The sequence below is a fragment of the Coffea arabica genome, chromosome 3c (genome assembly GCF_036785885.1).
Source record: "Coffea arabica cultivar ET-39 chromosome 3c, Coffea Arabica ET-39 HiFi, whole genome shotgun sequence".
Classification (NCBI taxonomy): Eukaryota; Viridiplantae; Streptophyta; class Magnoliopsida; order Gentianales; family Rubiaceae; genus Coffea; species Coffea arabica.
Window position 1 is genome coordinate 17,533,122 of NC_092314.1, and position 23,060 is coordinate 17,556,181.

Here is a 23,060-nt window from a genome sequence, read left to right on the forward strand (position 1 = left end):
TATAATCTCATAAATAAGTTCAAATCTGCATAATTGTTAAAGATCTGAATTGAAACTATCTTGATTATAAAAAATTGGTGCAAATAATATTTTCTAAATTTGAAATTGTAGAAAATGGTAACTAAAATCAGAAAAAATTCCTCATATGACTTCGAATTGCAAACTATGGGTAGAAACTGCTTAATGATATTTTTCAATGTTTACTTGTATAAGTATCCAATATAACATCTCTACTTAATTTATTCGTTTGAACTATGGATAATAGTTGTTTCAATCAAATCAAGAAACATTATTTATCATTGTACAACATACAATTATGAGTAAATGAATTAATACAATGCAATCAAAATGGTGCTGTAGCTAAAGCATTTAAACCCATCAAGTTCCACTACAAATTCTTTTAGATAGCATAAAAAAGCAAATTTTTTGTATTTGAAACTATATAAACAGTATAATACAAAACAAGATCATAACATGAAAAGCAAATAGAGTGCAAATGACATCTTAGTACTATGTACATGATTAATTTTCTTTTTTAGTTTCAATGAAGTACAAAATTCTAAATTAATAAATTTTACAATCATAAAATTTCCAATTAAAATAAACACAAGTTGAATTCCAAATCATATTACATGAAAAAATAACTACTTGAACCATAACTGCTGGAATGTAGTCAACAGATCCCTGGAGTCAAGAATAATAGGAGAAAGTTTATGAGAAATAAGGTTATTTGACTTAAATAAAGAGATAATACCTTGGCTGAGGAGGAGAAGATGATAAAATTGCTTTTCTGATTATTTTAGAAAGTCACAACGTTATCTCAAATTGTACTTTGACCAGAGACAGAATCTCTGGGATCTACTAAGAAAAACAATACAATTAATCAGTTTTTGGAATTAGAAGTATTAAAAGGCAAACTATATGGAGTTTTTGAATAAACCAATCATCAGAAAAAAAAGCTACAATCGAAGAAGACAAACCCAAAGAACTCACCTCAATTTAAAGGAAAAGTTATGCATTTTACCTAATATTTAATAGTCATAATAAAATAAAAAAGGTGAAACCGAAAAAGAAGAAAGGGTATCGGCTAAACATGGGGACATAAATATGATAATGATTGTTCAGATAATAATTAAAATCCAATTATGCAAAATCCAATTAATTCCTTGACGGATGAGAAAGGTTTCAGGAAATTGGAAGGCTTGGATGTTAGTATAATAAATGATTAAAAGAACTTTTATGTAATTCTATCAAAATACAAGCTTTATTCAGTTGTACTTGATACTCAACTTGGCATCAAACATTGTAACATACCAAACCTGCCCCTAACCTTAAATGTTTGAAAGGTTATATAAGTAATTATAGTGAAATTAAAGCTATAATGACTTGTACTCAGTGTTTCAATTACTCTTCAAACACCCTCATATTCCCAAAATAGCCTCACCCCTACGGTTGAAATCTAGTTCTAAATTCGTTCTTATATAGTTTGTACTTTGACTAGAGACAAAATCTCTGGGATCTATTAAGAAAAACAATATAATTAGTCAATTTTTAGAATTAGAAATATCAAAAGGTAAACTATATGGAGTTCTTGAATAAACCAATCATCAGAAAAAAAAAACTACAATTGAATAAGACAAATCCAAAGAACTCACCTCAATTTAAAGAAAAAGTTATGCATTCTACCAAATATTTAATAGTCATAATAAAATCAAAGAGATGAAATCGAAAAAGAAGAAAGAGTATCGGCTAAATATGGGGACATAAATATGATAATGATTGTTCAGATAATAATTAAGTTAATTAATTGTAATTAAAATCCAATTATGTAAACATCCAATTAATTCCTTAACGGATGAGAAATGTTTCAAGAAATTGGAAGGCTTGGATGTTAGTATAATAAATGATTAAAAGAACTTTTATGTAATTCTATCAAAATACAAGCTTTATTCAGTTGTACTTGATACTCAACTTGGCATCAAACATTGTAACATACCAAACCTGCCCCTAATCTTAAATGTCTGAAAGGTTATATAAGTAATTATAGTAAAATTAAAGCTATAATGACTTGTACTCAGTGTTTCAATTACTCTTCAAACACTTTCACATTCCCAAAATAGCCTCACCCCTGCGGTTGAAATCTAGTTCTAAACTCGTTCTTATATAGTATAAGGATGCTACTTCTTTTAAGAATACATAATCAGGCTAACGATGAGGAATAAAATTTCTTAAACAATCTTTTTAAGTTGAATTGGCAACCCCTTTTTTTATCCATTTTTAATCTTTCCCTTTTGTGGTAGAAAGAGTAAACCCAACCATACTCAAAGAAGAAAAAAAGTGAAATTAAATATGCAATATAAACCCAATTATAATTGGAAAAGAAATGTAATCCCCCCCTTCCAAGATTTAGCAAAGTGACGTTATGCAAAGTGTTTGAACCAATCAAATTGATTCATTTTTAAGAAACACATCACCCCAACCAATTCAAAATCCCAATAGTATTCGTAAAAATCTTGTCAATTTTCTCACCATGCAAGTCTATAAATTCACATACCACCAGCTCACAAAAGCATATCATATCCAGCCTTCAAATAGCAATACATTATTTTTAGTTTATCATTCTTGATATTTTTTTCACAAATATATTCACGACAATGCCTTGTTCGTCTTCCGTGAAGAATAAAGCTTTCTGGCTTCTTCTTCTCTTCGTTTCAGGTATTAATCCATAAGAGTTTTCTTCTTCATCTTTTTTTTTTTTACCGTTCAAACATGGCTGTTTGTTATTATGTAAATAAATCTTAATTGTAATTAGTATCTGTTACTAGGCATCCCCAGATTCTTTTTTTTTTTTGGCCATGTTTATTATTATGTGAGTAAACTTCGTTGCAATCATCATTAATAAACCTCATCAATTGCTTAGTATAGCTCTATTATCTTGGTTGGTGTTCTGAGTTTTTCGTTTCAATGGTTAACTAAGATAACTTTTCTTTTCTCTTTCTTGGTTTGGCTAATTATTAGTTTTAGAAATCTACAACTGGAAGTTGAATCATTAGTTTGTAGCTTAAAACTAAATTCTGATCTGAACAATCTCTAGTCCTAAGCATGGTAACGAACACTAGCATGATTCTTACTCCTTTTTTTCTTTTCAAAACAAAGTTTCTCATCAGTTGTTACTGTTACATTATTGAATTATGTGATTCACACGACTTTTTGATTTTATATTTTTCTTGGGTTTTTTTTTTTTTTTTCTGCATGTGTACTTTCATGTAAGCATAGATAGTCAAAACTCAAAACTAATAATTTTACGAAATATCCTTCCAAAGGAAAAAACATAGTTTCATGAATTGAGCTTAGAAAGAAAAAAAGATCAGTAGAGTAACAACTAACAAGTAACAATTCCATAATCCAATTGCTTTGTGCCAATCTGCAACAAATTTCCCCTACCTGAAAAAGAATATTAACCTGTTTATTGTTTTATTGGTAATAATTACCCGTGTAATTGCTGTGCAAACCATAAAGATTACAAAGATTAATGTCCTTCAGAATTTTTCGAGTTTTATGGCAATGATATTTTTAGTATTTATTACTATCCAGAAAACCAACCTCAATAATTGCATAGCTTGTTTTACTTAAATTTGTAGTAAAGATGAATGGGAAGTCTCTAATCTATTTATTTATTTTTTTTGGAAAATTTTGAAGAATTCTTGGCAGGGATAGCATTAGCTGCAGAGGGTACTCAAAAGCAAAATCTTGGGACAGTGCTAGGCATTGAACTTGGGACTACATATTCTTGTGTCGGGGTGTATCGAAACGGCAACGTTGAGATCATACCAAACGACCAAGGAAACAGAATCACCCCATCATGGGTTGCATTCACTGATACTGAGAGGTTGATTGGAGAGGCTGCAAAAAATCAGGCAGCCCTTAACCCTGAATCCACTGTTTTTGATGTTAAGAGGTTTATTGGACGAAGGGTCGATGATCCTGAGGTTCAAAGGGATATGAAACTGTTGCTTTATAAGGTTGCTAACAAAGATGGGAAGCCTTATATTGATGTTAAGATGAAAAATAGTGAGATGAAGTTGTTAAGTCCTGAGGAAGTCAGTGCTATGGTGCTGCAAAGGATGAAGAAAACAGCGGAATCTTATTTGGGAAAAGAAGTTAAGAATGCAATTATTACTGTTCCAGGTACATTATCAATTTCAGATACTTCGAATTCTGCCCGTTTTAGTCCACAAGAATCAAAAGATCAGTATAAACAAGAACAGTTAAAGTTTGTTTTTTAATCTCATTACAATTGACTGTGTATTTTGTGTTTGCAGCTTATTTCAATGATGCACAAAGGCAGGCTACAAAAGATGCAGGAACAATTGCAGGGCTAAATGTTGTTTCGGATTATTAACGAGCCAACAACAGCTGCAATTGCTTATGGTCTTGATAAGCAAGAAAAGGAAAGGAATATTCTAGTTTTTGATCTTGGTGGTGGTACTTTTGATGTTAGCATATTAGCTCTTGATGGAGGTGTTTTTGAGGTTCTTTCCACCAATGGCAACACTCATCTGGGAGGAGAAGATTTTGATCAGAGAGTAATGGACTATTTTGTGAAATTAATTAAGAAGAAATACAACAAAGATATCAGCAATCATAAGAAGGCTCTTGGGAAGCTCAGAAAGGAATGTGGAGAGCCAAGAGGGCCTTGAGTAACCGGCACCAAGTGCGCGTTGAGATTGAGTCACTCTTCGATGGAATTGACTTCTCCGAGCCACTAACAAGGGCAAGATTTGAAGAACTGAACATGGATTTATTTAAAAAGACCATGGCACCAGTGAAGCAAGCCTTGAAGGACGCAGGCTTGAAGAAGACTGACATTGATGAAATTGTATTGGTTGGAGGGAGCACTCGGATCCCTAAGGTGCAACAACTGTTGAAGGATTTCTTTGACGGGAAAGAACCAAGCAAGGGGATCAATCCAGATGAGGCTGTAGCTCATGGGGCTGCAGTTCAAGGCGCAATCCTCGGTGGCCATGGTGGTGAAGAAACTAAAGGCAAGTGATTCTTATAGAGCTCTTCGTTTAAAGAACCATTGTTCAAATTTAATTGGTTTAATTTTGGGAATGAAACTGAATATGACATCCATTTGGTTCTGTATTTTGTTTTCTGTAGATGTACTTGTCATTGATGTTACTCCCTTGAGTCTGGGCATTGAAACTGTTGGTGGAGTCATGACAAAATTGATTGCAAGAAACAGCGGCATTCCAACCAAGAAGTCTCAGATCTTCACAACTTATCAAGATCAGCAAACCACAGTTTCAATCAGGGTAATGGCAAAATACGGATCACTATACTGAGTAATTAATTGGAAGATATCTTTAATTTGCTCTATAAATAGCACTAACAAGAAAAAAATTCCTTGCTGGAAAATTGTAAGTTTATCAAGGTGAAAGGAGCTTAACAAAAGATTGTCATGAGCTAGGAAAGTTCGACCTATCTGGCATTCCACCTGCTCCAAGGTAACACAATCTCTTAGATCATCTGAATAGTCAAAATTTTTCTGTTTAAATAATGCAACAAACTGAAAATCAATTGATGATGATGCAAAGTATCATTGATTTTATTGCAAGCTGGATATGAACTACCTAAATAACGTTTATCGTGGTGTTGTAGGGGAGTGCCCCAAATTGAGGTCACGTTTGAGGTGGACGCGAATGGCATACTACAAGTAACTGCAATAGACAAGGCAGCCAAGAAATCGAACTCAATTACCATCAGCAACGAGAAAGGGAGTCTCACACAGGAGGAGATTGATAGGATGGTAAAGGAAGCAGAAGAGTTCGCAGATCAGGATAAGGAGGTGCTGGAGAAGATTGATTCTAGAAACAAACTCGAGAGCTAAACTTACAACATGAAAAGCACCATCAGGGATGATGACAAGCTTGCAGCCAAAATTGATTCTGATGACAAAGAGAGCATTGAGACAACATTGAAGGAAGCACTTGAATGGTTGGATGAAAATCAAAATGCAGAGAAGGTAAACTACGATGAGAAGATGGCAGAGTTGGAAGCTGTGTTCAATCCTATCATAAGAAGGGTGTATGAGGAAGCTCTGCTGATTCAAAAGATGAACCCCATGATGAGTTGTGAATTGTAGTTCAGGTGTTGCGAATTGTTGCATCTATCACCAAGTTATAATAGCATTCAGCTGCTAGGACAAGGGGCAGGTTCAGGTGGGCTTCGGTCAGTTGTTTCCACCACAGCCAAATCTTATAACAAGGACGTCAAACTTAGACAGCATGATCGGTTATCATTTTCTTCTGAAATTTTCTTACTTATTCAATTAGAGGTTTTCGTTTGGATCACAATCAGTTGTTTCAATGACAATTTGAAATTATGGCTTCCATTTTCTGATCTTTTTATTAAGTATAGGTTGAAGTTTTGGCTTTCTACAAAGTCGAAAACTAAAACAAGTAAAGAAATAAAAAGATACCGAGTCTCCAAATAATCGTGAGTTGATATGCATGTAGTTTGTGTTCAATTATAAAACAGGTCTTTCTTTTCTTTTATTATTTGTTAAATTTTTTTATTTTTTATGAAGAGTAAATAGACTGGTCAAATCTAACAAAAAAAATATGAAAAAGTTTGAAATGCATAGCTAATAAAATCGATTCAATTGGCATTCACATAATTGGAATATTACATCTATTGAGGAGTAGATAAAGAATTCATCAAAAGTTGTTCTTATTTGCTAAAGAAAAGTTAAATCATACCGTTCAAATTAGGGAAAATCGTTGAAGTAAAAAGCCCTAGAGAGAATCGAATGATGTAATAATAACATCATAGATGCGTTTTAATCATGTAAAATAAAATTATATAACTAAAGGTTTAATAAAATATATTTGTAATAAATGTGAGGAACCATTTCTATCTTTCCATATGTGAGGGAACAAAAAATAATGTTTTATAAATGTGAGAGACCATTTTACATCTTTTCATATGCGATGGACCAAAAAAGAACTTGTTACAAATATGAGGGACAATTTCATTGATTTTCCCATTCTAGAAACTCTTCGCTGTTTTTCTTTTTCTTTTTCTTTTTTTTTAAAGATACAATGTACAATGTAAAATTGCAAAGATACAACGTCCAAATATACATTTTGAAATCAGTGACCTCAAACTTTTTTTTTAACTGTCAGTGTATATAAGATTTACTCTTATTAAGATTAATTTTTCTTATATTGATAGTGTATATAGTTGGATGAAAGACAACTATATAATATTTAAATTTGAAATTCAACTTTTGTACACATATCATGAATCAAACGATGATAGTATATACACTGTCAGTGTATATAAGATTTACTCTTGTAAGGATTAATTTTTCCTATACTGACAGTGCATACACTATCAACGTTGGATGAATGATAATTATATAAAATTTAAATTTAAAATTTAATTTTTATACACATATCATAAATTAAATAGTGATAGTTTATACACGATCAATATATATAAGATTTTACTCTTATACTATTTATATTGATAATGGTCCAAGCCGCGCTCCCAATTATTTGCGGCTAAGTGGGCCGATTTTGGGTTAGCTCGGCCCTATTAACAATTCTATTTCTCGGTAAGAGCGTACACGGTGCCTTAATAGAAATTTTTTGCCCTCCATTCCCAAATTTCCCAATTCTTCTGCAATTTCCTAAACCCTACAAATCATTTTCGGCGTCGATTCTCCTCTCTTCTGAGAAGATGGCGACAATCAGCTTAAGGAAGGGCAACACAAGGCTTCCACCGGAGGTGAACAGAGTTCTCTACGTCCGAAACCTTCCGTTCAACATCACCAGCGAGGAAATGTACGATATATTCGGGAAATACGGCGCCATCCGGCAGATTCGAATCGGCACGAACAAGGATACTCGCGGCACCGCCTTCGTTGTCTATGAAGATATCTATGATGCTAAAACCGCCGTCGACCACTTGTCTGGCTTCAATGTCGCCAACAGATACCTCATCGTTCTCTACTACCAGCAAGCTAAGATGAGCAAGAAGTTTGACCAGAAGAAGAAAGAAGAAGAGATAACTAAGTTGCAAGAGAAGTATGGGGTTGGTCTGGCCGCTAAAGATAAGTAGATAGCCGAATTAGGTTTTCTTCCTTTTAATTTAGGGTTTTTACGGAATTGATGTACTTTTTGGGGGGGGGTGGTGGGGTGGTTGAGTGAATCACTGTTGTCTGGTGTTTCTGTTAATGTGATATTTTTATTACAATTTTCTGGATATGATACTGAATTTCTTGGTGTCTATATTTGAATCACCCAGTGCTACTGATATATATATATATATATATATATATATATTAGTAAGGCCCGGCTGTGCTACGCACAGCCAGTTCCCACCTTCAATTTTGTAATAAATTTTATTTTAGTTTATTTGTACGTTGATATTTGGTTTTATTTAGATTTCAAATTTAATGCTTTCATAGGTGGACATTTATATTAGAATTGGTTGTGTAGTTTAAGTATATTTATTTTTTAAGGCAAAAGAGAGTAAATTGAATATAAGATAACAGAAATACATTAAAAGAGATACAAGATAATTACAATGAAACAGAAGTAGTTCAGTTTTTAAGTACACAAGCATTATATTGTTGGAAATTAATGCTATGCATAATCATTGTGGAAGTTCAGTGAAGTTTGCTGGTCAGTTGCGAGCTGTTCCACTTCAGAGCTGGTGACAATGGTGAATGTCGTTCCTTTGATTGCTTTTTCTCTTGGAGTTGCCTTTTTAACGAAGCACATGAGTCTTTTTCCTTGGATTGCTTGTGTTATGTGATGAAGTAAAATCATATTCTGCTATAGTCACAATGAAACATGTTAAGAAGTAAAGAGATTTAATATGTCAGCAGTTTGTAGTTGCTTTTCTTTAATACCTGATTGTTTATCTCGGTTAGTTCAGCAGCTTGAATGGACATCAATTTTTCAGCTTCTTCTCCCAAGGCAAGTGTATCCATTTTTCCAGTGGCATCAAGTATGGTAAGTGCAATGCAAGCTCTATATATGTAATTAGATGTATTAGCTAACTTGTTATTCTTTCATTAGTCACGGAAGGAAAATTTTTAGGCGGATAAAAATATCGTTTACTTGCCTAGGAGCGGGGTTGATTTTCACTCTGCAATAGTGGCAATTAATGTCCAAGATTCCTATGTAGTCAGTGGGTTCATGACAGTTGGAGCATGTGAAATACCAGAAAGGAGCTTTTTGATAGTTAATTTCAACTCGACCTTCAATCCATGCTGTTCGTTTCTGTCATTTAGAGTATGTTAGAGGTCGAGGTAGAAGTAATAAATTATCACTCTTGTTTTTGAAAGGTTAAGTTATGAATGTCTTACAAATCTTACGGCCTGAAGAGCTCTGTTTATGGGACTGATTTCATTTGTACTGACTGGAGGTAGAATAACTCTTGGATCAGCATAAGCCTCATTATGAATCATTTGTGTGATCAGCGATATGTTGTTGTGAAACCTTGATTTGTTTTTTGGAATGTTAGAATTAAATCTTTAATTTTAGGAATAAATATTTGGTGTGGGAGTGTTTACCAGTGATTAAGCTCCATTGTTTCTCTTAGAGCAGGTTCAATCATTATGACAGATGAAACTTGCGTAGCCAGTGAAAGATCTGCACATTGTGTTTGAACAAAAATCAGTTCTAATAAGATTATTCTTGTATGAAAAATCAGCTTTAGTATTATATCTTTTTCAGTGAAAAAATGCATAATAAGGTGGGATGTTCAAGCTTTACAGTTTGTGTTAGTTGCTCTGAGCCTCATGGCCAAGATGACTGATGGCTCTTCTCTTGCTGCGATTTGTATACCTTCATTTGTCTGGAAGTCATTGTAAAGTGTTAAGATGACTGGTTTTTCCCCGAGTATACAGTAAGATCAGTGTCAATAGGCAATTTTTTTCATTTTGAGTTTGAATATGGTAAAGAACTTACTCTTGATTGATGATTACATAATCTCTTGCAGGAATTATCGGTCCTTGAATTGTTATCTCCCTCATTGGACGTGCAAAAACAACAATCCCAAATGTATCTGCAGTGAAAGCATTTTTAAATTTGTGTTTGGAAGGTTAGGCAGATGTTGATAGTGGTAAAAGTGGAGGAGTGTTTAACATACTCATATATTTGTTTGAGTCTGCATAAGTCTGAATGTTGGAAAATTGGTGCAAATGTAGGTATGGTGGTATTGTTTCATCCACTGCTTCATTAACTTCTTCAATTGTTGTTGTAGCTGTGATTGTCCAATAGTATGGATAGTCTGTAGTTGAAGATGTTTGTTGGCTTGGATGAACGGATGCATTTGAAACAAAATACTTTTTCAATGGTAGTAGCAATCCATTAACAAGTGGAATAGCATTGTCAACAGCGATTGCTTTTACTTGAATTCCCTATAGGATTGCAGTGAGTTTAAATAACTTACATTTACTTTATAGGTTAAAAGTAGTATAGCAGTAGTTGATGTTCATTGTATACCTGTGAATTGGCAAGAACGAAGCAGCGGTATCTTCTTCCAGTTGAAAATCTTGCAGCTTCTAAAATGTGAGTGGCCTCAATTACTTGGACCAATGTAGTCCAATTTGTGGAGCAGCAGTGAATATCAGTTAAGGCCATTGCATTATGTGTCATTGTTTTCTGTTAAGATTTGAAGGGAAGCGAAGTTGAGAAGTGTAGTGAGAGAGCAGGCCTGATGTTTTTGATCTTGATATTACTAAGTGTTAGGATGTTGAAGGTATTTATAGGACGGTGTTCAGAGTCAAGCTGGCAGGTGTAGTGGGAGTAAAGCTGGCAGAAGATCTTAGTTTCTTCGTGTGGAAAAGATTTTGAACTGAATGAGTATGTGAACTGAAAATTGGAAATAAGATCTTTTGCTTTAGCATTTGGTTTTTTGATTTGTTTTGTCAGTCTATTGTACATAGAATATGTAAAGTTATCATTATATTCAACCAATGTTAATAATTGTGAAGTTGTCTACTGTGAAGTTGTCAGTTGATATTCAACTGGAAAGATTAGCATCTTTTGCTTGCTGACTTCATATATACTGCAATTGAGTTGGTGGCTGACAGAAATAGCAGCTTTTCAAAAATATATAGCTTACGTTTGGGAATGGTGAATTTGGTCAGTATATTGTATATATAGTAAGTAAAACTATGATTAGATTAATTGAAAACGAGGAGACATTTTTGTTGGCTAGTAAAGTTAATATGGAAAGTGAAAATTTATGAAGCAATATGAAAAGGGAATTTGTAAAGCAAGGAGAAATATTGAAGCGATATCGTCAGTGTAGTCAAGTAGAGAAAAAGTGCAGCATAATCGAATACAACTAATCAATCAATAATGTCACTGTTATCAAAGAAGCACATAGATATAGAGTGTTCAAAACTGAAGGCTGTTATTGGAAGATTTTAATGATCCTATGGCAAACAGAATGAAACGTAGCCTCAATTGGACAAAGCATTAGATATTCTGTGAAGTTACAAAATGCTTAAAAGAGAACATGGCTGTGTTATTGGAACAAGATTTAAAGAAAAATGGCTGAGTTATTAGAACAAGATTTAAAGAATTAATCAAGCACTAAATCCAATAATCCGGACTCAAACTTTGGGTGTCTTTCTATCATGATCTCAAAAAGTGAACTGTAGTCATATGTGCTTAGTCAACATATCTGTAGAGGATAAGAGCTTTCTACAGCCAAATAAGAAAATCTGAGCTTCCAGCTGAAGCACAGCGAAAAAACACAAAGAAAGCAAACATTCAAAATCATGGGTTTACAGTCATTCAGTTTGATTTGCTCTGGAACAAGTCACTCTGTTCAACCAGAAGCATCACCATTTTCTCTATCATTTCTGGCACCTTGATGCTGAGGTCTACCGGTGTCACTTGCATTATTCTCGGATCTACACTTTCTTTCATTTTCTCTTTCTTTTTCTTGCTTATGCTCTTTCATTTCAGTTAGCTTTTGATGATATATGGCAAAGTTCAAGACCTGAAGAGCGGCATCTACATCAGCCTTCAAAATCTACTCAAGAGCAATTAGTGGACATAATTAGCCATATGCATCTGTTTGTAGCTAGTTCAGCAACACTTGCATGAGCACTTTTGCAGAAACCTCAGCCACAACCCAACAACAGCCAAATGCTTTCTGTTGCAACTCCAGTAGGCAATTATACAAAGCTCCAAAGCAAGACTACTGTTTCTTTTTACCGTTACAAACAACTGCACAAAGAGTTACAAACAACTGCACAAAGAGCCGTTGGCATGAAGCAGAAGACAATTTCTTGTAGTCATCCTTGCCTTTTTCCATCAGTTTCACATACACCCCCTGAAATTTCAAAGAAACTTGGCCATTGTACTATTCAACATAAACATCCTCACTAATGACATTCTTGAGGGCAGAGGTGGAATTTCTTCATTTTCTCTCTCCTGATTGCAATTTTATATTCATTGTCCACCTCAATTGGGTTGAATCTGACACTATCTACTTAGTTTTAGGGGAGGTAGCTGGGAATTGCGAAACTTCAGGGGAGGTCATTGAGACTGTCAGAAACCTCAGGGGAGATTTCTAAAATTATCCCTTTTTTAATTGAAGATAGTTATATTTATATTGCATAGTTATATGTGTGTGTGTGTGTGTGTGTGTGTGTGTGTGTGTTGCATAGGTGACATATTGGAGTATCTTCTCGTAATGACCTACTTAGATGGTTTGTTATGTTATAAAATATTTAATCAAAGGTTATTTCTTGGTTTAATTTTTGTTATAACTATACTGTATATTTATTAAATAGACATACATTTATAATTAAAGTTAATATTTAATGTTTATAGATGTTATATATTTAAACAAATGAAAATTGTTTTGATCATAACATATTAAGATAATTTTGTTAGGAAAAATTTTGGCTCCCTAAGAAAAAAATCTTGGCTCCGTTACTAATATCTCCAGCCATTAGATTAAAACATAAAGGAATGGCGTTTGTCTACTTGCCATTGGCTTTGTTTTTAGATGCAGATCTTTACAGCAGGAAACAAATAAACTAGATTTGACCCACCCAAGTAAAGTTTAAAAGTTTCTCTTGCTTTTTATTTGCTTCGCATTTCCAATATAGGAGACGAAAAGCTCTCAAGTTCCTCATCGTTTTCGTGGTTGGTAATATTTATTTGCACTGTTGCTTTGGTGCTGTGGTTATTCAGCCATTTGTTACTATGCTAACAGATTTATTCCGTGAAATGTTTGTCGTCTCAGCTTTGTAGAATTCAGTTCAGTCTAAGCCACGTTGAGTTTCCTAACTGCTCTTTGCCAGAATTGTTGTGCCCCTGGAAGCTTGCCTGTTTATTGCTTGTTTAAATGTTATTTAGGGTGCTGTTTTCATTGCAGTTGGTTATCAGTGAACTGCACTTTGATAATTCTGACACGAAACAGCTGGCTTATAACTGAAAAATAGTGTATCAACTGTACAAAGTGTCAGTGTGTCTGTTTCCTGCACTTCCGCCTGTTTAACTTGAATGGTTAAACTGGAGGGAGTCCTGGCACCTTGTTTAAGCTATTGTTTCGATGCTGTTTTTCCTTATTACTTAATCTTGCTTTGAAGTTGGTTAGCTCTTGCGGATGTTAGTTAGAAATAGCAAATCTGTTTGCAGTTTTTTTTCATTTGTATATATATACATCATTTATCTGTATACATTTCTTTACTGGCTGAACTTCGGAGATGAAAAGAAAGAGAAAGTCAGTTGATAAAGTTAATGTATATGATGAATTATTTGATAAGCCACATAATGAAAGATTATTATTTGAAGTGGCACCAACTAATTTGACCATGAAAGCTAATAAACAGGCTGCTGAAGTTTCAATACAAACAGCATGTTGTAGTATTGATCGTCCGGACCAGCCGGACTTGTCAACCTTTAGGACCATATTAATCTGATCATCTAATAAGAGTGACTGATGTTTGCTCATCATGATCATTAGCCTCCCTTAGACATCATGAGCAATACCTTCATGTCCAGATCAGCACACATGATTTCATTTTCAAATGAATGTGCCAATTATTATCTGGACAAAAAAAACTATGGGCAACAAGCGTATCTGAGATGGAAATCAGAAGGAAATGTTGTGTCAAGAAAATGTTGTGTCAATGGGCATTTCAACTGCACAATGAATAATTAGTTAAAATAGTAGATGCGTATATTCCAATGAACACTCTATTATTTTTATTTATTTATTTATTTATTTGGGATAATATCAGAAACATCCCTTGAGGTTTCTCTTAATATCACTTGGCACCCTTGAGATTTTAGAAATATCACTTACCTCCCCTAATAATTGTAAAAAGACTATATTAACCCTCACTTGACACATAATTCACAACATATCAAATAAGTGGAGCTCAAAAATTGAAAAAAAAAAAAAAGAAACGAAAGTCATTTTCTTCTCTTTCCCTTTTCTCCATCATTCTCTCTTACTGATATTTTTTGGATGACCATAAGATATTTTATTTGTAAATTATAATAAATTAAATTTTGTTTATCTTTTACTTTTTGTGATTGTGATAAAGTGGGGTATGATTTATTTGCTTATTTTGAGTTGATTTTTATAATGATTAGTACAATTTAATGGTTTGTGCAAAGATTGAGAAGTTGTTGGAAAAAATATGAATTCATAAGAAATTGGTTTTGAGCATAGAATTAAATTGATTCACTTTGGAACTTTACTTTGATATTTTAATCCAAACTATGAATGGATTATATATAACTTTTAAAACAATAAGGGGGTATGTGAAAAATAGCCATATCACAGGGGGTAAAGTGTAATTTGTACATTTATTTATGGGATAATAGTAGAAACCTCCAGATTTCTCTTAATATCACTTGTCACCCCTAAGGTTTCAAAAATATCACTTACCTCCCTTGCTTTTGTTATTTGTGTAACAAAATTTTTAAAAACCCTAAACTACTCTTTCACTTGCTAAATAAAAATATTTCTAAACCACTTTATTCACTACAAGAAAACCATCACCTCATAAACAATCTCTTGTAGTACTACCATGTTACAATGCTATTCCCCATAAAACTATAAATTTGAAAAATAAAAAAGATATTTCAAAAGAAATACACTTGAATCAATTTAATTCTATATGCTCAAAACCAACTTCTTATGAATTCATATTTTTTCCAACAACTTCTCAATCTTTGCACAAACCATTAAACTGTACCAATCATTATAAAAATCAACTCAAAATAAGCAAATAAATCACACCGTACTTTATCATTACAAAAAGTAAAAGATAAACAAAATTTAATTTATTATAATTTACAAATAAAATATCATATAGTCATCCAAAAAATATCAGTAAGAGAGAATGATGGAGAAAAGGAAAAAAGAAGAAAGTGACTTTCGTTTCTTTTTTTTTAATCAATTTTTGAGCTCCATTTATTTGATATGTTGTGAATTATGTGTCAAGTGAGATTAAGATAGTCTTTTTATAATTATTAGGGGAGGTAAGTGATATTTCTAAAACCTCAAGGGTGCCAAGTGATATTAAGAAAAACCTCAAGGGAGGTTTCTGATATTATCCCTTTATTTATTTTATTTTGAAGACAATGAATACTCTGTTAAGATATATATGTTGGTAATATACGAATATAACAGGCAGAGATTGTACTCATTCAGACACTTTTTAAAATAGTTAGCATAAGCACAAATGGATACTCTGTTAAGAGACGAGACATGTTAGGATAGACGTCTTAGTTAGCATGCGTATGAATGGTGCCTATGGTTGTTAGTATAAGTACGGATGGATACCGGTTGAGAGATATCTTAGAATAGGTCGTCTATGGTAGTTACAATAGCACAGCTATTTAAATTCTTTTGTGTTTTCAATTTTAGGTAACTTTGGATCTTGGAATTATTTTTAGATTTTGTACTCTCTTTCTATTATAGTATATCTGTTACCCCTTCACTAACGAAAGTAGATTAATTTGATTGAATCACGTAAAATTCTATGTGTTTCTGTTTATTTTATTTGGTTTATTATTGTCTTTGTTGAGCTGCAAAGAGCCTTATTGTTCTCATTGATCAATTTTCTTGGACTAGACCTAATCAACTGGTATTAGAACTTCAACATTTGGGTTCTTGATAACGATATTTGGCGCTACAGAGAGTGAAGAAAAATCCCCTGTTAGAGTTCAGTTGGATTTTGAAGAAGAGCTATTTGGTCCGTTGGAACTCATTGAGGGCTTTTGTGAAGAAGGTGGTGCAAAATTACTATGTTCGTGTTTTTAGCCCATTGGGATCTGTTGAATCTTTTGTGAGTTTTGGCTCATTGGAGCCTGTTGAACTTTTTGCATTTTAGTTCATTGGTGGCTCATTGGGACTTTTGTGATTCGTTGGGATCTATTAGGACTTTGATAAAGAAGGTGGAGTGTGTTTTCTATTTGCCTACTATTTATCGACATTGGATACACGTTAAGATGGAGATTTGTTGAGTTTATCTTTGTATCTCACATCGAAAGTTTTACAAAAAAAATCTCTCCTTTTGATGATTATAAACACAATGGATTTAAGTGAATTTAATTGTGCTAAGGGCACTAATCCAAGTATCGTATGCACCACTTCAAGAGAGTTTTAGAGGCCCACGCTCTAATTTAAGAGAGATTTTGGTTAGACATCAAATCAAAAGAGTAAGTTAGTGGGCCTTTGAACCGTTAAGCATTTTGTGATATTTAACCTCTTTTATGTTTTCAATGTTAGGTGCCTTTGAACCTTGGAATTATTTCCTAAGATTTTGTACTCTCTTTCTATTATAGTAAATCTATTACTCTTTCGCCGTGGACGTAGGTCAATTTGACTGAACCACGTAAAATTTTATGTCTTTATGTTTATTTTATTTGCTTTGTTATGTTTTTGCTGAATTACTACGAACCCTATTGTTCTCGTTGGTCAATTTCTTGGGATTAGACCTAACACTTGTAAATAAACTAAAACCTAGTTTGAATGGTTGCATTTGTTCCCGAGAGACAAACCTTGTTCCTTTTTTGTGCCAAAGGTTTATCTAGCCTTCTTAGCTCAACTTGCATCAATAGGAAGCTTACTAGAGCTAAAGTTTCAATGAAAGGCCCTGCTATCTCTCATTTATTTTCAAAGATGACTCATTGATTTTTTGCAAATCTAACTCTAATGAAGCTAATGAGATTACTAAGATCCTCCAGGCAAATGTACAACCTTCTGGCCAGCAAATTAACATCGACAAATTGCTGTCCTCTTTAGTAAAAACACCACCCAAAAAAGTAGATAAGAGGTGTTACAAGCATTTAGCAATATCCATCATGTAACCCAAGGGAAATACCTTGGACTTTCTATGGTGATAGGTAGATCAAAGAACAATAGATTCATATTTCTCAAGAAAAAATGGCAGGTAAGCTTCAAGGCTAGAAAAGGGAAATGTTGAGCAACACAGGTAAAGAAGTTCTACTGAAATTTGTAGCTTTAGCTATTCTCTCTTACACCATATCTATTTTCAAACTCTTGGCAGGTTTACGCAAAGAACTTAGTGGGATGATGGCTAAATTTTGGTGGGGAAATGATCAGGGTGAGAGGAAAATGCACTGGATTAAATGGTGGGACTAACTGACGTTAAAGGAAAGTGGGTTTAGGATTCCAGAACAAATTTGGAGGCTGCTCACTAGTCCAAACTCGTTGGTTAGTAAAGTTGAATGGGAGATATAATCCTAAATCTTCTATGTTGCAAGCCAAAGTAAAAACAGGTGCTTCATGGATTTGGTAGAGCATTCATAACTCTATTCCCTGGCTAGAAAATGGTCTCAAAAAACAAATAGGAAATGGAAATTCAATTGCAATCTGGTAGGATAAATGAGTCCAAACAGCAAAAGTGGAATCATATTCTCATCCAAACCTCAGTCCTGCAGGGTGGAGAAAGTGAGTGATCTGATCTCAGCCTAGAAATGGAACATTAACCTCATTGAGGTAACTTTCTTAGAAGAAGAAGCTCAACAAATCCAGATGATTCCCATTAGCATATGTGAAAATAGGGGTGGGCATAGGTCGAGTACCCATGCCTTGTGCACCATTTGGCTAACTCGACCCGTGCCTTGCGAGTCAGCTATTTTTTGACCTTTATGCACTCTACATATTAATGGGTACCTAATAACCGGGTATCTGTTGAGATAGGGTCTGGTCAACTAGTAGTCACTCCACCCCATTTATCATTTAATTTTTTTAAAAATAATTTATAGTAATTTAATTTTGTGTTTTACATATTCATCTAAGATTTAGTAAAGATTTTTTTCTCAAAAAAATCTCTCACCAAGAAACAAACATGCAAAGAGAATACAGGAAGAAGAAAAAAAATTAAAAAAATTTCAAAATCAATGAAAATTTGAAATAAATAGTACCTTTTTTTCTTAAATCTATATATATATATATCACATTAATTAAAGTCTTGTTTAAAAAACATATGATCATGACCTTTACAAATGAATCTTATAAACAAACTATAGTCTCTCATATTTGTAATGCAATTTGTTCAATGAAATTGCTTATTTAGCTTTAAAAATATTTTTTGTAGTATGTGTATAAAAATAAAAATAAAAACATATATGCGAGGCAGGTCGGGTACCTGTAAATTTTTAATTATGTGACCCTAACCCGCTCCGCATCTAAGCGGGTACCCGACCCTCTTTTGACCTGATCAAATAATACGGATCGGATATTCTAAATTTTCAATTGGATCGAATATGTCGGATTTTCAAGTTAGCGAGTATATTTGCCCACCCCTATGTGAAAGGCAAGATAGATATATTTTAAGTTATAGCACCATAGGAATCTACACCACAAAATCAGGAAATGTCCAAGCCAAAGGTAGAATTTAGGAAACATGCAAACAGAACTAGAGGATTGGCAGCACTAGTAGTAGGAAGCATGACTCAAAGTTTTGGCATCAAGTATGGGACCTTGTTATTAAACATAAAGTGACACATTTTCTCTAGAAATGTCTTCACAATATTCTGCCTACCAATGAAGAGGTGCACAAGAGAATAGTTAAAGGAGATAAATGGTGCAAAAGCTAAGGTAAGGAAGTGGAAATGCTAGAACACTTGTTGTTTCATTGTAAAGCATGAGAGAATGCTTGGAAGACATTCCCCATTAAGTGAGATGGCCTAAAGGTACACTCTTGGAATTTCTAGAAGTGGTAGGGATCCTTATAGGGTGCCAAAGAAAGAGCTAATGGTATAAGCCATATTGAAATCACAATAAATTTTCTGTGGAAATTATGGAAGGTTAGAAATGCGTGGAGCTTCAACAATGAAAGGTTTGATGATTCTCAGTTATCTAATAAGTTGGTGGAGGAATGGCTTGAGTACAGACAAATGATGAACACCAAAAACTCAGAAATGGAAAGGCCAAAATCATTGACAGCAGGGAATGCAACAGTAAAGGAATTCCAGAATCAACATGCCACCCTCATATACACAGATAATGCTACTGATAGGACCAAGAACAGGGGAGAAGTTGGTATAGTGGTCAAAGATCATAGTGGCAATCTTGTCACTACATGGGCTATACCAACCACGAACAAAAAGGATGTTGCTATCCTAGAAGCTGAGGTAATAAGGACTGCATTGATGAAGGCATTGGAGGAGCACTAGACTTCAATCTTAGTCCACTCTGATTGTAAAATTCTAGTTGACAGAATTAATATGGGATGCAAAGGAATCTTCTAGTTAGATGTCGTGGTAGAAGATATTCTACACTTAGGGTCTATTTGGTTGGAAGTAAAATGTTTTCCTTGGGAAAATATTTTCTGTGGAAGTAATTTTCCGTGAAAATCATTTCTCTTTCATTATTTTCAGGTGTTTGGTTAACTTATTGAAAATATTTTCTTACTTCATTTTTCTGGTGTTTGTTTCACTTTTGAAATATTTTCACTTTTATCTCTATCTTTACTTTCTACACATTATAACTACATACTTTTTCCCATGCAAAATAAAAAAATTTATCTCATTGTTTAACTTTAAAAAATCTTGGAGAAATGTATATATGAATAAAAAATATCTCCTTAAACAATAAACAAATTGCTGGTCATTTAGTGTCAAATATCAATCACATGCAATGCTTATTGTGACATATATTTTGCACTCTCACTGCTAAAAGTTTATCTAAAAAAGAATATCTCTATTATACATAATTAATTACTAGCATAGGATGAGCAGGATGAGGTTTTTTTTTTTTTATTTTGAATATACTAGGAGGAGGGTTGGGTGGTACGGGGGAAGGAGTGTAAGGAAGAAGTATTGGATTCGAGTCCTCTTGTTTACACTAAAAAAAAAAAGAGCATACTACAAGATGTTTTCAGTAAATTTGGAACATATTACAGGCGGGATGCATGCATTTCGGAAAACAATTTCAATAAGTTTGGAAGGGAAGTTGTTTTCCATAAGATGAGTGAAAATAATTTACATAGAAAAATATTTTCAGTAACTTTTGTGCAACCAAACACGGGAAATTAGGAAAATATTTTCCTGGAAAACATTTTCACCCGAAACAAACGGACCCTTAAGTAGGTCCTTTTGGTGATGTCCCTTCATATTTACGGGGAGGGAATATAATGTAACTAGTCATGGTTTGGTGAAATTCACCATTAAAGTTATTGATGATACTAGGTAGAAGTCATTCTTCCTTGTGTGACTTATGAAAGAAGCATACAATGATTCTCTGGCATTGCTGGCAATATGTAAATACTTTTGTAGTTACCACTGCTCAATATATATGACAAGGGCATCCACAATGGGGTGTAATACCATTTATTACACCCAACCATTATACCTCTTCCACCAGGAGTCAAGCACCACAGGACATAGAGGCAAGGAGTGGAAGCAGATGTGGAAACTGAATATTGAGTGATGCGAACTCGATGCAATAAAAACCTGTCTTGAAGAACCAAGTTGATCAGACAGCGTAAGGATTTATCTTGGCCAGGTTATGGAAACAAAGATGGAATAACCTCAACCCCTCTAACCCATGAAATTGCGAATCTTGAATCTAATCGCGACCCACAGCTCAACAAGATAGCGAACCAAGATGTGTTGGTAGAATGACACCACAATTCAACGCGGTCCTGAATTGATACGCCAAAACTTGAACAAAGGAGACATGGCTCACTTTGTATCTAGGAACGTTCCCAAGGAACAAGAAAGAGAAACTCTCAAATTTCATTCATCATCTAACTTGACTTATAATGGAATAAAAGAGACCTATTTATAGATAAAATCTAAACTACTAAGACTAATCCAATTTGATCAAGGATTTAGTTACTTATTTCCCTAACTACTTTTAAATGACTCAAATAACTCACATAACTGGCCATATTTATTCATAATAATGACTAACTAACCAACTAAACAAGAAAAAATTAAGCAAAACAAAAGAAGTCAAAAACCCGAAAATCACATAGCTGGCGCTCTATCGCCTCCACAACTTCATGTATTCTAATGGAGTCTTAAACATCATGGATTGGGTTGAAAAGGCTCTCAAGCATCTTGACACGAGCTAGTGATGGTCCTACTGCTCATATCATTTTCCTCCTCTTGAAAGCGATTTGTTCTCAAATCGAGATTTGACCTCAAATCGAGATTTGGCCAAAAGAAACTTGCGGTTGGGCAGATTTCCTTATGACTGGAATTGGAAGCTAGAATTTCTGAAAATTTTCCTTTTTCTCAAGCAATTAAGGATTGGAAATAATAGCTTTAATGGACTCCCAAAAATGCTACGAATTGGACAGTAAAGGAAAGTTGCGCACAATGGAAAAAGAAAGTCACGAACTTACTAATCCTAAGTGGACTAAGAATTGAAAACCGTAATGACTCTTCTACCACTTAACCATGGATGGATACCCAAAACGAAAAAGCAAACACAAAAATACAATTTCAAAAATTTTTTTATTCGGGTGAACAGTAACTTGGATGAACAGTACGCTACAGCACGATGAAACAATAATCACTATAGTACCGTGAACAGTACCAATTTTTTTTTTACGACTCAATACAAGGTCACGACTTCACTTGGAAGAAATTTACTGGGAGTTAAACCCTGAAAAAACTTGTTTCCAAGATCTTAATCACACTAAGAAATTTCAACATTGATCAATCAAGAAGGTTAGACTCAAATGATAAAATCAAGAAAACAAGAATAATTTTTTTTGTTTTTTTAAATCAAAAGGCGGCTAGGGTTTTGTAGAAAAATAAATAGAAAAACAAGAAAAAAGAAAAAGGATATTAACCTGAATTAAAAGTCGAAACTCTAATACCAACTGATACGAATTCGACCTAACAAGAACCTGTCTAGAAAATCCAAGTTGATTAGGCAGCAGAAGGATCTATTTTAACCAGGTTATAGATACAAAGATGGAACAAACTCGATCCCTCTAACCCATAAAATTGTGAATCTTGAATCTAATCGCGACCCACAACTCAACAAGATAGCGAACCAAGATGTGTTGGTAGAATGGCGTCACAATTCAACGTGGTCTTGAATTGATAAGGCAAAACTTGAACAAAAGAGACATGACTCACTTTGTATCAAGAAACGTTCCCAAGGAACAAGAAAGAGAAACTCTCAAATTTTATTCATCATCTGACTTGACTTACAATGGAATAGAAGAGACCTATTTATAGACAAAATCTAAACTACTAAGACTAATCTAATTTGGACAAGGATTTAGTCATTTATTTTCCTAACTACATTTAAATGGCTCAAGTAGCTCGCATACCTGACCATATTTATTCATAATAATGACTAATTAACCAACTAAACAAGGAAAAATCAAGGCAAACAAAAGAAATCAAAAACCCGAAAATCACATAGTTGGCGCTATATCGCCTCCACAATTTCATGTATTCTAATGGAGTCTTGAACATCGTGGATTAGGTTGAAAAGGCTCTCAAGCATCTTGACACGAGTTAGTGATGGTCCTACCGCTCGTATCATTAAGAGCAAAC

General features: G+C 33.8%; 1 protein-coding gene and 1 pseudogene across 1 annotated transcript; both read left to right on the forward strand.

The window, feature by feature from the left end:
• Positions 1 to 2,654: 2,654 nt before the first annotated feature.
• Positions 2,655 to 6,141, forward strand: LOC113735716 (heat shock 70 kDa protein BIP3-like; annotated as a pseudogene).
• A 1,430-nt stretch (positions 6,142 to 7,571) lies between these two features.
• Positions 7,572 to 8,298, forward strand: LOC113734822 (splicing factor 3B subunit 6-like protein). Its single transcript, XM_027261559.2, has one exon. The coding sequence runs from the start codon at positions 7,750 to 7,752 to the stop codon at positions 8,128 to 8,130; it is 381 nt and encodes a 126-aa protein (XP_027117360.1). The 5' UTR covers positions 7,572 to 7,749; the 3' UTR covers positions 8,131 to 8,298.
• Positions 8,299 to 23,060: the final 14,762 nt, after the last annotated feature.